This window comes from Leucoraja erinacea, chromosome 34 (genome assembly GCF_028641065.1).
Source record: "Leucoraja erinacea ecotype New England chromosome 34, Leri_hhj_1, whole genome shotgun sequence".
Taxonomy (NCBI): Eukaryota; Metazoa; Chordata; class Chondrichthyes; order Rajiformes; family Rajidae; genus Leucoraja; species Leucoraja erinaceus.
The window spans coordinates 19,413,214-19,436,014 of record NC_073410.1 but is presented as its reverse complement, the minus strand read 5'-3'; the positions used below and the strand labels follow the sequence as shown (position 1 = coordinate 19,436,014).

At 46.2% G+C, this 22,801-nt stretch overlaps 1 protein-coding gene across 1 annotated transcript in view; it reads left to right on the top strand.

The window, feature by feature from the left end:
- Nucleotides 1–21,483, top strand: part of LOC129713074 (primary cilium assembly protein FAM149B1-like) — a 201,744-nt gene extending 180,261 nt beyond the window's left edge. The window contains 3 exon segments of the mRNA XM_055661954.1: nt 4,079–4,199; nt 13,509–13,634; nt 17,811–21,483. Coding sequence (XP_055517929.1) covers nt 4,079–4,199; nt 13,509–13,634; nt 17,811–17,816 — 253 coding nt within the window. The 3' untranslated portion in view covers nt 17,817–21,483.
- Nucleotides 21,484–22,801: the final 1,318 nt, after the last annotated feature.

Genomic DNA, 22,801 nt, shown 5'->3' with positions numbered 1-22,801 from the left:
TATCGGTATTTGTCGTCTTAGCTAACTTTTAAAAGCTAGGTGGACTTTACTGAAACAATCTGTATTCATGCATTTCAACCTTTTCTGTAGTTAATCTTTTACTCAAAAAAAGACAATAGGGATAGTTGAAGGTAACTTCAATTTCTCTCATTACCTAACCGGGTCATGTTGGCTGCTGAAACGGGTGCCAAACATTTCAAAGCAGAGGTAGAGTTGCTGCCTTACAGCACCAGGGACCTGGGTTTAATCCTGACTACAGGTGCTGTCTGTACAGACTTTGTGCATTCTCCCCATGCCTGTGTGGGTTATCTCCTGGTGCTCTGGCTTCCTCCCACACTCCCAAGACGTGTAGGTTTGTCGATAAATTGGCTTTAGTAAAATTGTAAATTGTTTCTAATCGGTGTAGGATAGTGCTAGTGTGTGGGGATTGCTGGTAGGTGCGGTCTCGGTGGGCCGAACAGTCTACTTCTGCACTGTATCCCTAAACTAAACTAAACTAAGCTGCTCCACTCTTCCTGGGGGACCATGGTATGATACGATAAAACATTATTCATCCCCGGAGGGAAATTGGTCTGCCAACAGTCACAACACACAAGGTACACGAAACTTGAAATTAAAGATGAGAACAAAAAGAAAAAGACAAGCGACTGTTGGGTGGCTGCCGTGTGCACAAATGAACAAACAAACAAACACAGACTTATCCCCAGGGCAGAGGATTCTAAACTACAGTTCCCCCCCCCCCCCCCCAACCACACCGGGTCCCCATTGTCTTCCCCTCCCCCCTCACGCTCATCGACCATTGATGGTCGGCCGATTGCGAGGCTCTACCACCACCGATGCTCCTGCTGCCGTTGAGGCGTTCGCTGTCGCCACCACCACTCCTGCCCGGACGGGCCTTGCCGCTCGGCTTCTCCGGCAAGTCTGGCGATCCATTCAACGTCACAGTTGTTCGGCCGGTGGATCGGGCCCGCGCAGTTCCCCGGGACACTCCCGCTGGCAAATAGCAAGCTCAAGGAATCAATGTTAACTGCATTGGTGCTACCTCCTGCACCCATGCAGAACTCACTTAATTCATCCATTTCACCACTAACTTCCATCCGGCACTCAAATTCACGTGGACCATTTCCGACATCTCCCTACCGTTTCTAGACCTCACTATCTCCATCGCAGGTAACAGACTAATGACCGACATCTACCACTGACTCCCATGGCTATCTGGACCACTTTTTCCCACCTTGCTTCCTGTAAGGACTCTATCCCCTACTCCCAATTCCTCAGCCTACGCCGCATCTGCACCCAGGATGAGGTGTTCCAAACCAGGGCATCGGAGATGTCCTCATTCTTTAGGGAACCTGTTCGACCATAAATGAGGGTCTCACCAGGGTCTCCTCTATATCCCGTAGCTCCATTCTCACTCGCTATCCCCCCCACTCGTAACAAGGGCAGAGTCCCCCTTGTCCTCACCATCCACCCTACCAATCGTCACATTATACAGATAATCCTCCGACATTTTCACCACCTCCAATGGGATCCCTTGGCCACTGGCCAAATTTTCCCATCTCCACCTCTTTCAGCTATCCACAGAGACCGCTCCCTCCGTAACTCCCTGGTCAAATCATCCCTTCCCACCTAAACCATCCCCTCTCCGGTACTTTCCCTTGCAACCGCAGGAAATGCTGCACTTGTCGCTTTACCTCCCCCCTTGACTCCATCCAAGGACCTAAGCAAGGCAAGGCAAGGCAAGGCAAGTTTATTTGTATAGCACCTTTCAACAACAAGGTATTTCAAAGTGCTTTACATAAAACATTATAAGCATTGGAAAGAAACACATATGAAATGATATTTAGATGTAAAACGATTATTAGATTATTCAGATAAAATAATTACAAAATTAAAAGCAATCAAATAAAATATTTAAAATAGAATAAAACCAGGAATAGAAGTTACAGTGCAATATAGGTAATTAATAAATTGTATTGTTTACTGAAAGGCAGCGGAAAACAGAACAAGTCTTCAGTCTAGATTTAAAAGAGCTGAGAGTTGCAGCAGACCTGTAGTTTTCTGGGAGTTTGTTCCAGATATGTGGTGCATAAAAACTAAATGCTGCCTCTCCATGTTTAGTTCTGACTCTGGGGACACAGAGCAGACCTGTCCCAGACGATCTAAGAGGTCTGGGTGATTCGTAGCTAAGCAGAAGATCAGAAATGTGTTTTGGCCCTAAACCATTCAGTGCTTTGTAAACCAACAGTAGTATTTTGAAATCAATTCTTTGACAGACAGGAAGCCAGTGTAAGGACCTCAGAACTGGAGTAATGTGATCTACTTTTTTGGTTTTAGTGAGGACTCGAGCAGCAGCATTCTGAATTAACTGCAGCTGTCTGATCGACTTTTTAGGGAGACCTGTAAAGACACTGTTACAGTAGTCGAGCCTGCTGAAGATAAATGCATGGACAAGTTTTTCCAAATCCTGCTGAGACATAAGTCCTTTAATCCTTGATATATTCTTTAGGTGATAGTAGGCTGACTTTGTGACTGTTTTTATGTGGCTGTTGAAGTTCAGGTCTGAGTCTATGACTACTCCTAAGTTTCTGGCTTGGTTTGTTGTTTTTAGCATTACCATTTGAAGCTGGGTGCTAACTTTTAATCGTTCTTCCTTGGCTCCAAAAGTAATTACTTCAGTTTTGTCTTTGTTTAATTGGAGAAAATTCTGGTTCATCCAATCGTTGATTTGCTCAATGCATCTACTCAGTGCTTGTATTGGACTATAGTCTCCTGATGATATTGTTATATAGATTTGTGTGTCGTCTGCGTAACTATGGTAACATATTTTGATGTTTTTCATGATCTGAGCCAGTGGAAGCATGTAGATGTTAAACAGAAGAGGCCCCAGAATGGAGCCCTGGGGAACTCCACATGTAATTTTTGCACGCTCAGATGTGTAATTACCTATAGACACAAAGTAGTCCCTGTCCTTCAAGTAGGATTCAAACCATTTTAATGCTGTGCCCGAAAGTCCCACCCAGTTTTCCAGACGGTCTAGTAATATGTTGTGATCGACTGTGTCGAATGCAGCACTGAGATCTAGTAATACTAAGACTGAAATTTTGCCATTGTCTGTGTTTAAGTGAATGTCATTGAAGACCTTAACAAGACCCATCTCGGTGCTGTGGTGTGGTCTAAATCCTGACTGGAAGACATCAAAACAGCTGTTCATTAACATGAAATTGTTCAGCTGCTTAAAAACAGCTTTTTCAATGATTTTACTGAGAAATGGGAGGTTTGATATTGGTCTATAATTGTTCAGTAGTGAAGTGTCTAAGTTTTTCTTTTTTAAGAGAGGCTTGATAACAGCAGTTTTCAGGGCCTGTGGGAAGACACCTGAGAGAAGGGACGTGTTTACAATCTGTAGAAGGTTTGAGGTCATGCAGTTTGATACACCTTTGAAAAGGCCTGTTGGTAGAATATCGAGGCAGCAGGAGGAAGATTTCAAATGTTGTATAATGTATAAGCAGTCTTTCCAGGTGCGGCAGAGGTTCACCTGCACCTCCTCCAACCTCATCAATTGCATCCGCTGCTCTAGGTGTCAGCTGCTCTACATCGGTGAGACCAAACGTAGGCTTGGCGATCGCTTCACCCAACACCTTTGCTCGGTTCGCAATAAACAACCTGATCTCCCGGTGGCTCAGCACTTCAACTCCCCCTCCCATTCTGAATCCGACTTTTCTGTCCTGGGCCTCCTCCATGGCCAGAGTGAGTCCCACCGTAAATTGGAGGAGCAGCACCTCATATTTTGCTTGGGTAGTTTACACCCCAGCGGTATGAACATTGACTTCTCCAAGTTCAGGTAGTCCTTGCTTTCTCCCTCTTTCCCCTCCCCTTCCCAGCTCTCCCACAGCCCACTGTCTCCGTCTCTTCCTTTCTTCCTCCCGCCCCCACCACCCCCACATCAGTCTGAAGAAGGGTCTCGACCCGAGACGTCACCTTTTCCTTCGCTCCATAGGTGCTGCCTCACCCACTGAGTTTCTCCAGCATTTTTGTCTACCAACGTTAATGTCTGTCTTTCTTTCTTTGGATATAGGCAGAGTGCACGGGATTGCCTGTCTGCCTCCACATGGTCTCTCAGACACAACACCTTGCTTCCACCGATCGGCTGCTCCGATACTCAGCACTCAGCTGCAGCGTCACCTGAACCTCCGCAGGTATTTGCAGCACAGAACCAACTGCTATTGCTATTGCTGTGGCAAGTTAGTTATTTATGTCATTCAAATCATTGAAACATAGAAACATAGAAGCATAGAAAATAGCTGGAGTAGGCCATTCGGCCCTTCGAGCCTGCACCGCCATTCAATATGATCATGGTTGATCATCCAACTCAGTATCCTGCGCCTGCCTCCTCTCCATACCCCCTGATACCTTTAGCCACAAGGGCCACATCTAACTCCCTCTTAAATATAGCCAATGAACTGGCCTCAACTACCGTCTGTGGCAGAGAATTTCAGAGATTCACCACTCTCTGTGTGAATAATGTTTTTCTCATCTCGGTCCTAAAATATTTCCCCCTTATCCGTAAACTGTGACCCCTTGTTCTGGAATTCCCCAACATATATAACCATATAACCATATAACAATTACAGCACGGAAACAGGCCATCTCGGACCTACAAGTCCGTGCCGAACAATTATTTTCCCTTAGTCCCACCTGCCTGCACTCATACCATAACACTCCATTCCCTTCTCATCCATATGCCTATCCAATTTATTTTTAAATGATACCAACGAACCTGCCTCCACCACTTCCACTGGAAGCTCATTCCACACTGCTACCATTCTCTGAGTAAAGAAGTTCCCCCTCATGTTACCCCTAAACTTCTGACCCTTAATTCTGAAGTCATGTCCTCTTGTTTGAATCTTCCCTATTCTCAAAGGGAAAAGCTTGTTCACATCAACTCTGTCTGTCCCTCTCATCATTTTAAAGACCTCTATCAAGTCCCCCCTTAACCTTCTGCGCTCCAGAGAATAAAGACCTAACTTATTCAACCTTTCTCTGTAACTTAGTTGTTGAAACCCAGGCAACATTCTAGTAAATCTCCTCTGTACTCTCTCTATTTTGCTGACATCCTTCCTATAATTGGGCGACCAAAATTGTACACCAATGCCTTGTACAATTTTAACATTACATCCCAGCTTCTATACTCAATGCTCTGATTTATAAAGGCTAGCATACCAAAAGCTTTCTTTACCACCATATCTATATGAGATTCCACCTTCAAGGAACTATGCACGGTTATTCCCAGATCCCTCTGTTCAACTGTATTCTTCAATTCCCTACCATTTACCAACATCCACTGTTTTAACCTCGTCAATTTCCCTAGTAATTGGAAACAATCTTCCTGCATCTAGCTTGTCCAACCCCTTAAGAATGTTGTATGTTTCTATAAGATCCCCTCTCAATCTTCTAAATTCTAGTGAGTTCAAGCCGAGTCTATCCAGTCTTTCTTCGCATGAAAGTCCTGACATCCCAGGAATCAGTCTGGTGAACCTTCTCTGTACTCCCTCTATGACAAGAATGTCTTTCCTCAGATTAGGAGACCAAAACTGTACGCAATAGTCCAGGTGTGGTCTCACCGAGACCCTGTACAACTGCAGTAGAACCTCCCTGCTCCTATACTCAAATCCTTTTACTATGAATGCTAACATACCATTTGCTTTCTTTACTGCCTGCTGCACCTGCATGCTTACTTTCAATGACTGGTGTACCATGACACCCAGGTCTTATTGCATCTCCCCTTTTCCTAATCGGCCACCATTCAGATAAGTCTACTTTCCTGTTTTTGCCACCAAAGTTGATAACCTCACATTTATCCACATTATATTGCATCTGCCATGCATTTGCCCTCTCACCCAGCCTATCCAAGTCACCTTGCAGCCTCCTAGCATCCTCCTCACAGCTAACACTGCCCCCCAGCTTCGTGTCATCCGCAAACTTGGAGATGTTGCATTCATTTCCCTCATCCCAATCATTAATATATATTGTAAATAGCAGGGGTCCCAGCACTGAACCTTGCGGCACCCCACTAGCCACTGCTTGCTATTCTGAAAAGGACCCGTTTACTCCTACTCTTTGCTTCCTGTCTGCCAGCCAGTTCTCTGTCCACATCAATACTGAACCCCCAATACCGTGTGCTTTAAGTTTGTATACTAATCTCTTATGTTGGACCTTGTCGAAAGCCTTTCTGAAAGTCCAGATATAACACATCCACTGGTTCTCCCTTATCCACTCTACTAGTTGCATCCTCGAAAAATTCTATAAGATTCGTCAGACATGATTTACCTTTCATAAATCCATGTTGACTTTGTCCAATATAAATCCATGTTGACTTTGTCCAAATGATGTATGGAAATCATACATCATACATCATAGACATGTGCTCACTGTGAATCATATATAGACACACGTGTGCTTAGTGTGAATCATGCATATCAATGATACTTTATTGCCCCGTGTACATGGGCTCAGTGAAATGCTTTGTTTGTAAAGAACCCGGTGAAATCATACATCAGACCTCACCTAGGCAGTACACTAGAGTCACCACAGTTTTGTCACCGACAAAGTAACAATAAGTTCACCGGACAGTCCTATCTTTTGCCTGCTGCCGCATGTGGCTGCAAGCAGACGCCCACCGTGTCCCGCCCAACGTGTTCGTTCTCTCTGTGTGCTCACTGTGAATTAATAACTATTAAGCACTCCCTCTTGATAATCTGAAACTGGCCTTTGCATTGCCATTAATAATTTGAAACTATAATTTGAATAAATCCTGACCTCAGCTGCAGTCTGTGTGGAATTTGCATGTTCTCCCTGTGACCGCGTGGGTTTCTTCCAGGTGCTCCAGTTTCCTCCCACATCCCAAAGACGTGCAGGTTGACTGGTGTAGTGGTTCATTGTCCTCTGTAAATTTCTCCCAGTATGTGAGTGAGTGACAGAATCTGGGGAATGTTTATGAAAATGTGAGGTGAATGAAAACTGGGATTACTGTTGGATTAGTGCAAATGATGGCTGCTGTTTTACAAGGACTCGTGGCGTTGAGGAGCCTGTTTCTACACTGTATCGCTCTCTCTCCGTCCATGAGAATGACACATACAGGTAACCCCAATCTATAATAACCATACATTTACTTCTTCTTAATCTACAGCCACCAAGCAGTTGATCATCTAAACTGAAGCACTTATGCACTTTCCAAAGAAAAGTTGAAATTATCTTGCCTGTTTCTTAGTTTAGTTTAGTTTAGTTTAGAGATACAGCGCAGAAACAGGCCCTTCGACCCATTGAGTCCACATCATATAACCATATAACCATATAACAATTACAGCACGGAAACAGGTCATCTCGGCCCTTCTAGACCGTGCCGAACACATCGACCACTGATCCTCACAAATTAACGCTATCCTACACTAGGCACTGCATTTATACCAAAGCAAATTAACCTACAAACCTGAACATTTTTGGAGTGTAGGAGGAAAGAGAAGCTCTCAGAAACCCCCCCCACAGGTCACAGGGAGGTAGACAAAATGCTGGAGAAACTCAGCGGGTGAGGCAGCATCTATGGAGCGAAGGATACAAGATGGAGACTTGAGGAGACTTCAGGATGAAGATGAGACTTCACGCTTGCCTGCGCCTCCATCTTGTGTCCTTTGCTCCATAGATGCTGCCTCACCCGCTGAGTTTCTCCAGCATTTTTGTCTACCTACGATTTTTCCAGCATCTGCAGTTCTTTCTTAAACAGGTCACATGGAGAACGTACAGTCAGCATCCGTAGTTAGGAATGAACCCGGGTCTCTGGCATTGAGACAGCTGTGTCACCATGCCACCCATTCTATTGACATTGTGATTGTCTGAGCGAGAGTGCAGAGAATACTCACCAGCATGGTAGACTCAAAAAGCTGGTGTAACTCAGCGGGACAGACAGCATCTCTGGAGAGAAGGAATGGGTGACTTTACGGGTCGAGACCCTTCTTCACACCCAAAGCATTCCCAATCCATGTTCTCCAGAGATGCTGCCTGACCCATTGAGTTACTCCAGCACTTTGTGTCCTTTTGTGTAAATCAGCATCTGCAGTTCCTTGTTTCTATAGATAGCAGCTCACTGGAAAAGGGCTGCTCTTTATGAATGGTAAAATGTTACCCGGGACCCTCGGCAGCATGGGTTTTCACACCGATCAGAAGGACGCACTTGTGAAACTAAATTCCAGGTTTTGTTAAATGTAAGTTCTTTACTCCTACTGTAAAACATGGTGCTTGTGCCTCTGGATTATTGATACTGCTTGCTGGTTTAGCCACCATGCCACCATTCCTGATTTTAGCAAAACAAAATCCCAAGTATAAGATTACTGGAGAAAGTTAAAGCCTCTAGAATCCAAGGGAAATTGGCAGATTGCTTTAAAGATTGGTGCAATGATAGAGAGCGAGGGTGAAGATGGATATTTCCAGGTCAGGGGAATTATAGTTGGCTGCAGGAGTCATTTTCTTTGAAACACAGGACACCTCAGAGATTAAACCTGGATCTGAAGAAGGGTTCTGGCCCGAAACATCACCCATTCCTCTTCTCCAGAGATGCTACCTGTCCCACTGAGTTACCCCAGCATTTTGTGTCTATCTAGGATGAGCAGTTATAGTTTATTTCCTCAGTGAAGGATAAAGACGACAGAACAAAGATTTAAACTGGAACACAAAGTGCTGGAGGAACTCAGAAGGTTGTGCAATATCTGAAGATGAAATGGGCAGGCAATGTTTTGAGTCGAGACCCTTCTTCAGACTTGAAAGGTTGCCTGTACATTCCCTCCACAGATGCTGCCTGAGCCGCTGAGTTTCTCCAGCACTGCTCAGGGTCAGGATTTCATCATCTGCATTTGCTGTGTCTCTTACACTTAAACTAGATCATGGAGTGGGCAGCTGAGGATTATTTTTGATATAACAAATAGTGCAGGTCTGGAACTCCTTGCCTGAAATAATGTTGCTGCCATAAAACCTCAGCATATTTAGAACGTTTCTGGATGGCCATTTGAAGACCCTTTTCTTGTATTCTATAGGCAAAGATGTGGAAGGATAGATTAGATATTACAGCATTGGCCAGTGAGCAAATTAGGTCAGTTTGGGTGGGGATGTGATGTTTTGACATTACTGGGCCAGATCATCACAGACAATCGGTTCAAGTAGATTTGGTGAGAGATTAGTGAAGCGGGTGGCATGGTGGCGCAGGGGTAGAGTTGCTGCTTTACAGCGCCAGAGACCCGGGTTAGATCCTGACTATGGGTGCTGTCTGTACGGAATTTGCATGTTTTACCTGTGGGTTTTCTCCAGGTGCTCCGGTTTCCTCCCACACTCCAAAGACGTACAGGTTTGTAGATTAATTGGCTTTGGTAAAGATTGTAAATTGTCTCTAGTGTGTTGGATAGTGTTCGTGTACGGGGTAATTGTTGGTCGATACGGACTCAGTTGGCCAAAGGGCCTGTTTCCACACTGTATCTCTAACACTAAAACAAATACAAATTAGAGAATATTTTGTACCCATAATGAATCCTAGGCTGTGGGCCGAGCATCAAAAATGTGACCCATGCCTCGGAACTACATGAAATTTTGCACAGATTTAGATAAAACAAAACTAAGTGGGACCCGTTGGGTCCCAGCTTCAAATGGGCGGGCTGGTCCCCCAACGCAATATTCCACCTCTCCACCAATTCCAATATCGCTGGCCAGAGGATGGGGGGGGGGGGCATTCTGGAGTGCTGTGGGCCGAAGGGACTGGTTTCCAAAGGGCTAGTATGGACATTGTGGGCACTCGGGTGGGGACGGGACAGCGCCAGAGAGCTGGGATCGATCCTGGCTGCGGATGAGGCGCCGGTCTGTGCCGAGAGTGTTTTGGTACTTCTCCCTCCTCCAATCACCGCGCTCTATCCTCAGCCTCTGACCCTCACCTCCCTTCTCCAATCATCGCGCTGAATCATCATGTCCCACCTCCATCGCCTGCTCAAAAAAGGGGACACGTCCCCTCTGGCCCCCCTGGGATTTCCGCCACTGACACACACATTCACTCACACACACACACACATTCACTCAGACACATGAACACACACACATGAACACACACACACACACTCACAAACACCACACACTCACACACCCACACACACATACACTCACAAACACATACACACACACACACACACAGACACACCCACATACACACACACATAAACACACACACTCACACACACACAATCACTGACACACACCATATATATGGCAGTAAACTTTCTTGTATACTCACACGGCTTGAGCGCAGCTCTCCACTTTGGGGCTTCCGCAGTCAGCGGCACTTTTGCAATCAGTGTGACCTCTGCACTCACCGGAAATTACGCAATCAGCGCGACCTGTCCTAATTTTGGTCTCCTAATCTGAGGAAGGACATTCTTGCCATACAGAGAAGGTTCACCAGACTGATTCCTGGATGTCAGGACTTTCATATGAAGAAAGACTGGATAGACTCGCTTTGTACTCGCTGGAATTTAGAAGATTGAGGTCTTATAGAAACTTACAATATTCTTAAGGGGTTGGACAGGCTAGATGCAGGAAGATTGTTTCTGATGTTGGCGAAGTCCAGAACAAGGGGTCGCAGTTTAAGGATAAAGGGGAAATCTTTTAGGACTGAGATGAGAAAAACATTTTTTACACAGAGAATGGTGAATCTTTGGAATTCTCTGCCACGGAATGTAGTTGAGGCCAGTTCATTGGCTATATTTAAGAGGGAGTTAGATGTGGCCCTTGTGGTTAAAGGAATCAGGGGGTATGGAGAGAAAGCAGGTACAGGATACTGAGTTGGATGATCAGCCATGATCATATTGAATGGTGGTGCAGGCTCGAAGGGCCGAATGGCCTACTCCTGCACCTATTTTCTATGTTTCTATGTCCACTATGTCATGAATTGAGACTTTTGAACCCTACACAGTCGGACCTAATAAAGCATTTATTCCTTCCAATCACAGTCGGACCTAATTAAGCATTGCAGTTTCAAGCACAGGCAGGGCAGCAGGCCAAACAACTCATGGCATTGTCATTAAGGGCTAACAAATCATTTATTGCAAGTACATTGCAGACTCACAGTTCAGTTGATTCACAGCTTAGAATGAGAGTCGTGACCTCTCCCTCGTGATCTTGCTGAGCGACTGTGTCATGTCCAGGCATCCGGGGTTTTATAATCCTGCCCCCCCGGAAGGTGCAATACCATCATCGCGTTGATTGACAGGCGAGAGGATCTCAAGGGTTTTTAAACACTCATAACTTTTTTATTTTTCATCGAGGGGAATAATCCTCAGGACCTGCTCAGCGGAGGATGACTGTAAGATAGCCAAAAATCATAGCGATATATTGTAGCGTTTTTTTTTTCTAAAATCAATATACAGCGCAGACAGGAAGTGGTCAAGATGACACTTTTAATTATATGAATAATAATTGAGAAGGAAGTCATAACTCGTCAGTGCCAAAATTTGCACATTAATTAATTAAACTAATTAGAAAATTAGATCGATAAAGTAAGCGTCCAATGCCCATATTACACCATGGGGAGCCTATTTCTGTGTTTCCGTGTTGCAGTCTATTTAAAAAATATATTATACCATATATATATATATATATATATATATATATATATATATATATATATATATATATATATATATATATATATATATATATATATATATATATATATGTGTGTGTGTGTACGTGAATGTGACTGTAATCGTATAATTATGTATAATTATATGAAATAAAAATAATATAATGAATTAAAAACACATAATTATGTGTTTTTTTTTAATGAGACTGCCGCTCCTGAACCAGCCTAATTAATGGGTGAGGGCAGTTCCTCTGGGTTCCCCCGTTTACTGAACCCCACTGACTGCCATGGTGCAGAGTGGGAGTCACGGCCATAGTGGGACTGGGCACTGACAGGAAAATGCCTAACTCTAACCCTAAAGGCCCTGTTCCAAGTTCCCAAGTTACTCACAAACTCACCCGAGTTTTCCCCTTGATTCGAACTCGGGGAATGTTGGGTAATGTCAGTAGCGAGCTCATAGGAGCCCAATTGAGTCCGTAGATGTTTCGTAGCGGCTCGTAATGCCAGCCCTAGGAACTTGGGGCACCAGGTAAGTCGGGACGTTTTTTTTTTCAACATGTTGAAAAATGTCCACGAGTTAAAAAAATAGCCCCGAGTACCAACGAACGGCTATTACCGTAATTCTCCGAGTTCGAATCAAGGGGAAAACTCGAGAGAGTTCGTGAGTAACTCGGGAAAGTGGGACAGGGCCTTAACTCGTCCCCCTTCCAGAGCTGCCAACGGCTGGAGCTGGAGTCGCTTTGGGACCGGTTGCAGGCTCCGTACATGTAGCCCCACAGCGCGTCCACCTCGGCCAGCATGCCCTTCTGGTGGTGATGATGGTGGGGAGCAGCACTGCCCTGCACGCCGCCCGGGCCCCCTTCAGCACCCCCATAGCGCCGGCTCCGTCAGACTGCCCGCACGTTTGCTGCAACACCGGTAGGCCGACAGCCCGACCGACCATTCGCAGGACCCAACGGAGGCCCGGCCCAACTCCCACCACCCACCGGAGGCCCGGCCCGGCCCGGCCCAATTCCCACCACCCACCGGAGGCCCGGCCCGGCCCCACCGGAGGCCCGGCCCGGCCCGCCCAATTCCCACCACCCACCGGCGGTCCAACAGCCCGACCGATCCTCCACAGCATCCATCGGCCTACCGACAAGCCCAACTGACAGACTGACCGATTGACCAACCGACTGACCGACTGACTGACTGACTGACCCTAATCCTAACCCTAGCTCTACATTTGTTATTTATCATTTTTATTGAACAGTTCACGTCATAACTTTATAAAGATAAATCAATTGAAAAACAAAATGGTCAGCAAGGTGAGCATTACCTTTATTCCTTGGAAACCTTGCTATTGTTTTGATGTAATGAGGAGGCAGCCATGATCCCAGGGTCCTCGCTGCCTAGCGACCATAAAAAAAGCGTGGGATTTGTCAATTTGCGTCTGACCTCAATGTCAAACGTGCATTGATTGGGCAATTACTTCTCACAAAATTTGAGGGTTTTCTCATATTTCTTAAAAATGTGCAGGATTTGGTCTTGACAAGTTTCAGGTATGATTTATATCATATTTTTACACAATATGTTAAAAATGTAGGTTGTTCCATGAGTTCGATCACAAACCTGAACAAAAAAGCTCCTCAGCCCACAGCCTATCCTTCATCGTATTTTCAGGAGCTGGAATGATGTGAAATGTTGTAAATGTAGACCCGTGGGATTCAGGAAGAATGAAAGGCTTAATGTAATAGATTGTGAGACAGACGCAAGTAATTCATGGAACTTAGTCACAATAATAGCAGGACGGGGAATGTTGCCAATAATAGGCAATTAATTCTTGCATTCTTTCCGATAGAAAACCCAAATTTATTCAAACCAAATTCAGAATACAGTTATGGATGAAGCAAGCCTTCCACCTCCAAAGGACAGATTCTTGAGTAACAAATTCTTCACCCGGCCAAAAAGCACACACACATTTCGGGTAAGGAGGAATGCAAGAGATAAGAAGTGGATGGGTGAGATGTGTCATCATTCACTACTTGTATGGTACCAATCAAATAACAGGGAAACTATCATTCTCTCCACTGGTCCCAGGGTCTGATCAAGTGCATCATCAGACCCCATGGGAAGCTAAAGAAGAAATTGTGGAGGCCCTTGCTGATGTATTTGCATCATCTTTAGCAACAGGTGTAGATCCGTAAGACTGGAGAGTGGCTAAACGTTGTACTGGTATTCAGAAGGAGAAGTAGTTGGAGGGGGATGTGAGGGACACGATCTAGCTGCATTTGGACAGCTTAGAATGATTAGGGGTAGTCAGCATGGCTTTCTGTGGGAAATCATGCCTCACAAATCTGATCGGGTTTACTGACAGGATCACCAATAGTATTGATGAGGTGAGGATGGTGTCTATGCGGACTTTAACAAGCTCTTTGAAAAGGTCCCACATGGTAGGCTGGTCTGGAAGGTGAGAACACATGATATCCAAGACCAATTAGCCAACTAGATTCAAAATTGGTTTGGAGGCAGTCAGAGGGTAGGTTAGTTTAAGGTAGACATGAAATGCTGGAGTAACTCTGCGAGACAGGCAGCCTATCTGGGGAGAAGGAATGGGCGACGTTTTGGGTCGAGACCCTTCTTCAGACTCCGCAGTGATAGAGTTGCTGCCTTAAGCCCCTGTCCCACTGTACGAGGTAATTCACAAGTTCTCCCGAGTTTCCCCTGATTCGAACTCGGAGAATTACGGTAATAAATGCTCGTAGGTACTCGTGGTTCTCGTGGGCATTTTTCAACATGTTGAAAAATCTTCACGAGTCTTCACGATCTTCCGAGTACCTGCCGTTAGCGTTACAAGCAGCTAAGAGACGTCCCGAGCTCCGACGTACCCGCTACGTACATTCTACGTGCTTACCACAAGTTTAATTTTTTCTTAAACTCGTGAGAGCTCTTGAATTACCTCGTACAGTGGGACAGGCCCTTTACAGCACTGGGCATTCCATCCGGTGGGCGGCGCGACTCTCGTCAGCAGCGGCCTCTGCAGTCTGTCCGCGTTTTATTATTTTCTGTCTATGTTTTTATGTAGTTTTTGTTATTTTTTTGTTGGGGTGTGTGTGTGGGGGGGGGGGGGTGGGGGTGGGAGGGGGGGGGGAAATTTTAAATCTCTCTTTGCACGGGAGACCCGACCTTTTCTCGTCGGGTTTCCATTATCGTTGGGGCTGCAACGAGGACCGGCCTCCAACAGGAAGAGACCGGGGACTCGGGTGCCGACGACTCACCGTCGCCGTCGCGGGGCTGGCCGAGTCCGGAGCGGGTGGAGCGGTGGAGGAGCGCTGCTGCTGCTGCTGCTGCGGCCCGACCGGAGAGTCGGAGGCTTCAACGGCAGGTCTGTGGACGGCGGCACCGGGAGCCCGCGGGTCCCTGGAGGGAGACCGCTTTTCAGGGCTCTCGCAACGGCGACTTCTCCTGCCCGAGTTGCAGGGTCGAAGAGCTCCTGGAGCGGGGCCTGACATCACCGCCCCGCACGGCTTGGAATGGCCGCGGGACTCTGCGAGCGCACGCCGGGGGCTCTAACATCAAGACCCGGTGTGCGACCTTGCACCACCCGGCGTGGCTTTAATGGCCGCGGGACAATCGCCATCGCCAGCTGGGGGCTTTGACTTTGACTCTGACATTGGGGGGGGGGGGGGGGGGGGGGGGGGGGAGAGGGCAGGGGAGAGATAAGTTTATTTGGCCTTCCATCACAGCAATGTGATGGATGTTTATGTAAATTATGTTGTGTCTTGGGTCTATTTGTTTGTAATGTATGGCTGCAGAAACGGCATTTCGTTTGGACCTCAAGGGGTCCAAATGACAATTAAATGTATCTTGTATCTTGTATCAGTGCTGGAGGCCCGGGTTTAGTTTAGTTCAGTTTGAAGATACAGTGTGTAAACAGGCTCTTTGGTCAACTGAGTCCACGCCGACCAGCGATCCCCGCACACAATTGCTATCCTACACACATTGGGGACAATTTTACAATGTTACCAAAACAGTTAACCTACAAACTTGCACATCTTTGGAGTGTGGGTGGAAACCAGTGATCCCGGAGAAAACCCACGCAGATAACAGGGAGAATGTACTAACACTGTACAGACAGCACCAGTGTTAATGTGCGGGATTGCTGGTAGGCACACACTTGGTAGGCCAAAGGGCCTGTTTCCGCGCTGTATCTCTAAACTAAACTAACGAAGGAATGGGTGATGTTTCAGGCCAAGACGTAACCCATTCCTAAACTGAAACGTTAGCCATTCCTTCTCTCCAGAGATGCTGCCTGTCCCGCTGAGTTACTCCAGAATATTTAGTTTATCAGAGAGTGGCAGATGGAATATAGTGTAGCAGAGTGTGAAGTCATGCATATTGGTAGTAGGAATAAAGGTATAGACTGTTGGGGAGAGAATCCAGAAATCGGAGATGCAAAGTGACTTGGGAGTGCTGGTGCAGGATTCTCAACAAGTTAATTTGCAAGTCAAATTAGTAGTAAAGAAAGCAAATTAATTTATTTCCAGAGGGCATGCATACAAAAACAGGGATGTAATGCTGAGGCTCTATAAGGTACAGGCAAGGCAGCATTTGGAATATTGTGAGCAATTTTGGGCACCATATCTGAGGAAGGATGTGCTGGCTCTGGAGAGGGTCCAGAGGAGGTTTACAAGAACGATCCCAGGAATGAGTAGGTTAACCTCTGATGAATGTTTGTCAGCACTGAGCCTGTACTCAATGGAGTTTAGAAGAATGAGGAATGTTTGGAGGGTGGGGCGGGTGTTGGGTGGAGTGGGTGAGCAGCTTGCCCCGAGTTAAGTGCAGATGGAGTCGATGGTGGAGAGTCAGGTCTGTGTCTCAAGTTGGAATGGAAGGAGTATTCCGCGCTATGTGTGTGTGCAGCGTCTGGGCTCTGGGTCTGGGCTCGGCGTGTGGCTGAGGACTCTGCTCTGTTTAATTTTAGTGCAGAGATACAGCGTGGAAGGGGTATGTGAGCAGCGCATTCTGCTGGTTCACTAGTTAATGGGAACACCTATTGAAACATACACAATAGTGAAAGGCCTGGATAGAGTGGGTGTGGAGAGGATGTTTCCACTAGTGGAAGAGTCAAGAACTAGAGGTCATAGCCTCAGATTGAATGACGTTCTTTTCGTAAGGAGATGAAGAGAAATGTATTTAGTCAGAGGGTGGTGAATCTGTAGAATTCTTTGCCACAGAAGGTTGTGGAGGCGGAGTCTGTGGATAATTTTAAGGCAGACAGATTCTTGATTAGTACAGATGTCAGGGGTTATGGGGAGAAAGCAGGAGAATGGGATTAGGAGGGAGAGAAAGATCGGCCATGATTGAATGGGGGAATAGACTTGATGGGTCAAATGGCCTAATTCTACTCCTATTCCTTATGACCTTATGAAAAAGACATTCATGGATAGAGTACTATGAGCCAGGTGCAGCCCAGAATGCCAGCATGGTGAGCATGGAGTGGTTGGGACAAAGGGCCTGTTCCCGCTCTCTACAGCTCTGATACCAAGTGATAGGAGCTGTTGAAGAGAGGGTGAGATCTAGCTGCCACGGCCCAAATCAGTTCTACTTCAAAAGATATGATGAGGCAGCAAAGACAGGCCTGATGACAAATCCTCTCGGTAATGATTCCTGATTCTAAAGTTTTCGGAGAGGTCAGAGCACGAGGAGCCTGGAGACTGGAAAGGGAATAAGCTTATCTTTAAAATGATGAGGGTAATAGTTCAATCTAGACACTTTTGAAGTTACAGCCTCTGGGTCGACGTGAGACTGTAGATGAGTTGAGGAGGTTGGTGAGGAATGTGTGGGGTAGTGGGGTAGTGGAGGGGAGTGGGTGAGGCAGCTTTCCCCAAGGCAGTGTGAAGTGCAGCTGGAGTCGATGGTCGGGTCTGTGTCTCAGGCTGAAGTGGAAGGAGAATCCCATGCTTTGTGTGTGTGGAGTCTGGGCTTGGCGCGTGGCTGGAGCGACAGATTGGCAAGGCTGAGGACTCTGTTTAACTTTAGTGTAGAGATAGTGCGCGGAAAGGGTGTGTGAGCAGCACATTCTGCTGGTTCACTAGTTAATGGGAACAACCGCCTACAATGATCTTGTGAGTAATCATTATTTTTTCCACTCATTCACCAGCTCTAGTCTCTGCACAAACTGCCTGGTGGAACAGAATGAATGGAATAGGATGTTACAGCCACCACTCAGGTGAAGCCTCCCACCACTGCCCTGAAAGCAAGGTTGCTCCCCTCGTCCCAACATTGGCTGCGTCAGACCCGCTTGAAGAGCATCACTGGCAGCCACCAAATGTACAATGAGCTGCATCAGGCTGCACACTCTCTCACACTCAATCTGCCATTCATATTTGACACTTTTTAAAAGCACATAATACAGAAAGAGCACAGAATAAAGTTTGAAACATGCAGGTGATGTTAAGAAGGAAGCTGTGATACCATTCAAAGATTTATAATCAGTTATACTTAGGGCCTGAATACTTTGGTTTTAATTAATTTCAAAGCCATAAATAACTGTTCCATACCTCTGAAGGCCAAATTGATTTTTATTTAAATTCCAGTATGTTGTGTCAAGAGTGGAGAATTAGCAATTGAATTCACTTTATTTATGAATGTCACAAACAGTTTGTAGGTGGGCATGTGAAGAGATGTGTGAACATACTTCTGAGGTAATGACCTGGTGGTATTTTGTAATAAAGTGATATTGGATATGCTTGTGTTGCTATTATTACAGAATTAAAATTACTTGCACTAAAATATCAGATTTTGCCAAACACGACTAGAAAACAGAGTATAACAAAATCCTTGCATGGGTCCCCTGGCGGTCTAGGTGCTGGAGGATGAAGTGCAGGCCTAGGTTTGCTGCGTCATCCACAGATCTATTGGCCCAGTATGCAAACTGCAGGGGGTATGTGATACTATTCACGTGGCCTGCACGTCTTTCATGGGGCTTCATGATTACAGAGGTCAGTGCGACAGGCCTGTAGTCATTAATACCAGTAAACGGGAGGCCACCATCGACTCCATAGTCAAAAAGGCACAACAGAGGATGTATGCAGATGATACAACGGCGATTGGCCTCATCAGCAACAACGATGAGTCGGCCTATAGGGAGGAGGTCCAGCCCTAGCAGCATAGTGTGCTGACAACAACCTGGCCCTTAACTCCAAGAAGACCAAGGAGCTCATTGTAGACTTCAGGAAGACTAGGGGCGGCACGCACACCCCCATCCACATCAACGGGACGGAGGTGGAACGTGTTTCCAGCTTCAGGTTCCTGGGAGTCAACATCTCCGATGACCTCTCTTGGACCCACAATACCTCAACTCTGGTCAAGAAGGCTCACCAGCGTCTCTTCTTCCTGAGGAGACTGAAGAAGGTCCATCTGTCTCCTCAGATTCTGGTGAACTTCTACCGCTGCACCATCAAGAGCATCCTTACCAACTGTATCACAGTATGGTATGGCAACTGCTCTGTCTCCGACCGGAAAGCATTGCAGAGGGTGGTGAAAATTGCCCAACGCATCACCGGTTCCTCGCTCCCCTCCATTGAATCTGTCCAAAGCAAGCGCTGTCTGCAAAGGGCGCTTAGCATCGCCAAGGACTGCTCTCACCCCAACCATGGACTGTTTACCCTCCTACCATCCGGGAGGCGCTAAAGGTCTCTCCGTTGCCGGACCAGCAGGTCCAGGAACAGCTTCTTCCCTGCGGCTGTCACACTACTCAACAATGTACCTCGGTGACTGCCAATCACCCCCCCCCCCCGGACACTCCTCCCACAGGAAAAACACTGACTGTATGCATGTAAATAGATTTATTTATTGAAATCATACTCTATGTCGCTCTTCCAGGGAGATGCTAACTGCATTTTGTTGTCTCTGTACTGTACACTGACAATGACAATTAAAGTTGAATCTGAATCTGACTTCCTGCGGCAGTTGAGGAAACACAGTCCAGTTTTATACTGCCATCATAGTCTGGCCTCACGTTCTCCATCATGGTCTGCTTTGGCTCAGCCACCAAGCACGACACCTGGAGGCTGTCGCATATCGTTCGATCATTTGAGAAGGTTGTTGGCTGCAGCCTTTCCCCCATCGACGAACTGTACACTACACTACAAGGGACAGGAAGCGAGTGGGTAAGATCATCTCTGACCCCTCTCACCCTGGCCACAAACTCTTTGAATCACTTCCCTCTGGAAGGACTGTCAAAGCCAGACATAAAAACAGCTTTTTTTCCCACGAGCAGTAGCTCTACTCAATAACCAAAAATCTGTAGCCTCCTTTTGATCTGGTATTTTATTTCATTCTTTACGTGTTTAAATTATAATGTTTTATTTTTAATTGTCTACTGCATATCGTGTTGTTACTTGCGAGCAAAGCATCAAGACAAATTCTTTGTATGCCTACATTCTTGGCTACTAACATTTATTCAAATTCAAATTGAGCCAATTGTTAAAAACTAAAGAATTCAAATCGGAATAACATCTTAAAATATTTAGAACATAGAACAGTACAGCACAGGAACGGGCCCTTCAGCTCACAATGTTTGTGCCCAACATGATGCCAGTTCTAACTGATCTCATCTGCCTGCACTTGATCCATATCCCTCTATTCCCTGCACTGGCATATGCCTGTCTAAAGTTCTCTTTAACAACACTAACATATCTGTCTCCACCAGCACCCAGACAAAATCTTCCAGACTCCCACCATTCTCTGTGTAAAAAACTTGTCCCACCCATCTCCATTAAGTTTTCCTCCTCTCACCTTATAGCTATGCTCCCTCGTGATGGATATTTCCACCCCAGGAAAAAGTTTCTGACTGTCTACCCTATCTATGCCTCTCATAATATACTTCTATGAAGTCTCCCCTCAACTTCTGACGTTCCAGAGAAATTGTTTGAGGGACATCAATCGACAAATATAAAATTTGTTTTATTTTGGGACACGAAACTTACAAAGCTATAATTACTGTTTAGGCTGCAATTAAAAACATCATGTTCAGAGCATTTTCCAGTTAGATCACCAATCACTCATTACATGGAGAGGTCGATGAAATAGTGTACCCTGCCAGGGTCAGAAAATCACTGCTCTTAGTTTCTGTGTTTTAATGTGTAGTTATACACATAGAACATAGAACAGTACAGCAGAGGAACAGGCCCTTCGGCCCACAATGTCTGTGCTGAACATGATGCCAAGATAAACTCTTACCTGCACATAATCCATATCCCTTCATATCCATGTTTCGCGTCGAGACCCTGTCTAAAGAAGGGTCTCGACCCGGATCGTCACCCATTCCTTCTCTCCAGAGATGCTGCCAGTCCCTCTGAGTTACTCCAGCTTTTTGTGTCTATGGTTTAAACCAGCATCTACAGTTCCTTCTTACACTTTATATCTATCAGTTCTCCACTCAACCTCCAGAGGAAGCAATCTAAGTCTGTCCAACCTCTTCTGGTACTGTAAACCCCTTCTGCACTCTCTCCAAGCCCGAGCTCGACTCCTCCCACATCCTACAGAACCCTCAAAAACTTCTTCAACTCCTCCCACTTCCTCCAGATCCAAGGCGTAGCTATGGGCACTCGCATGGGCCATAGCTATGCCTGCCTCTTTGTAGGGTACGTCGAACAATCCCTGTTCCAGGTGTACACTGGCCCTATCCCCGAACTCTTTACCTCCGCTACATTGACGACTGCATTGGTGCTACCTCCTGCACCCATGCAGAATTCACTGACGTCATCAACTTCACCACTAATTTCCATCCTGTACTCAAATTCACGGACCATCTCCGACATCTCCATCTCGTTTCTAGCCATCGCCGTCTCCATCACAGGAAACAGCCTATTGACCGACATCTACCACAAACTTACTGACTCCCATAGCTATCTTGACAACACTTCTTTCCACCCTGCTTCCTGCAAAGACTCTATCTCCTACTCCAAATTCCTCCATCTATGCTACATCTGCGCCCAGGACGAGGTATTCCATACCAGGGCATTAGAGAGGTCATCATTCTTTAGGGAATCCCCTCTTCCATTATAGATGAGGCTCTCACTAGAGTCTCCTCAATATCCCACAGCTCCACTCTTGCTCGCCCTCTCGTAACAAGGACAGAATCCCCCTTATCAGAATTCACCTTCTACCCCATCTGCCATCGCATACAGCATATAAACATTTTCGCCATCTCCAATGGGATCCCACCCCCTCCACCAGTACTTTCCCCTGCAATCGCAGGAGATGCAACACATAATATGATTAGTTTTAATCTGCAATTTGAGAAGGAGAAGGTTAAATCTAAAGTATCAGTGATGCAGTTGAACAAAGGGGACTATGATGGCGTGAGTGAGGAGCTGGCCAAGGTAGACAGGAAAGGGATCCTTGCAGGAATGACGGTGGTACAGCAATGGCAGGAATTTCTGGGCATAATCCGGAAGACGCAGACCGAAAAGGAAGAAAGATTCTAAGGGGAGTTGGAGGCAACCGTAGCTGACAAGAGAAGTTAGGGCGAGAATAAAATACAAAACAGCAAAGAGTAGCCGGAAGCCAGAGGATTGTGAAACTTTCATAGGACAACAGAAGGAAACAAAACAGGCAATACGGGCTGAAAAGATGAAGTACGAAGGGAAGCTGGCTAGGAATATAAAGAAGGACAGCAAAAGCTTCTTTAGATATGTTAAGGGAAAAAGAGTAGCAAAAGTCAAAAGTCAAATGTAGGTCCTTTGAAGGCAGACACGGGTGAAATTTTACTTCGGAGTCACGTGAGTGACTACGTGAAGAACCCACCCAGCGCGCAGGCGCGGCATTACGTCAGCAGTGCAACAGCGGCAGCAGCTGGAGCCAGGCTCTCCAGCTGCAGCATAAAGACAAGAGCCAGAAGGACTGCCTGCCCAACTCCACCCGAGGAGGGGCCCAGGGCGGAGCCGTGGGAAGATGCGCCGCCCCACCGCAGCACCAACACGGACAACCTTGGGCCAAACCTACCGAAAACGGCCCCACAAATAAACATGGAGGTAGGTGGGTCTGGTTCCTGCCAACATACACAGACAACGGGTGCTGTATTAACAGGAGGACGTTTGAGGTTCTTCAAGCATGTTTGGTGCTCCTTAACTAACAATAAGTTTA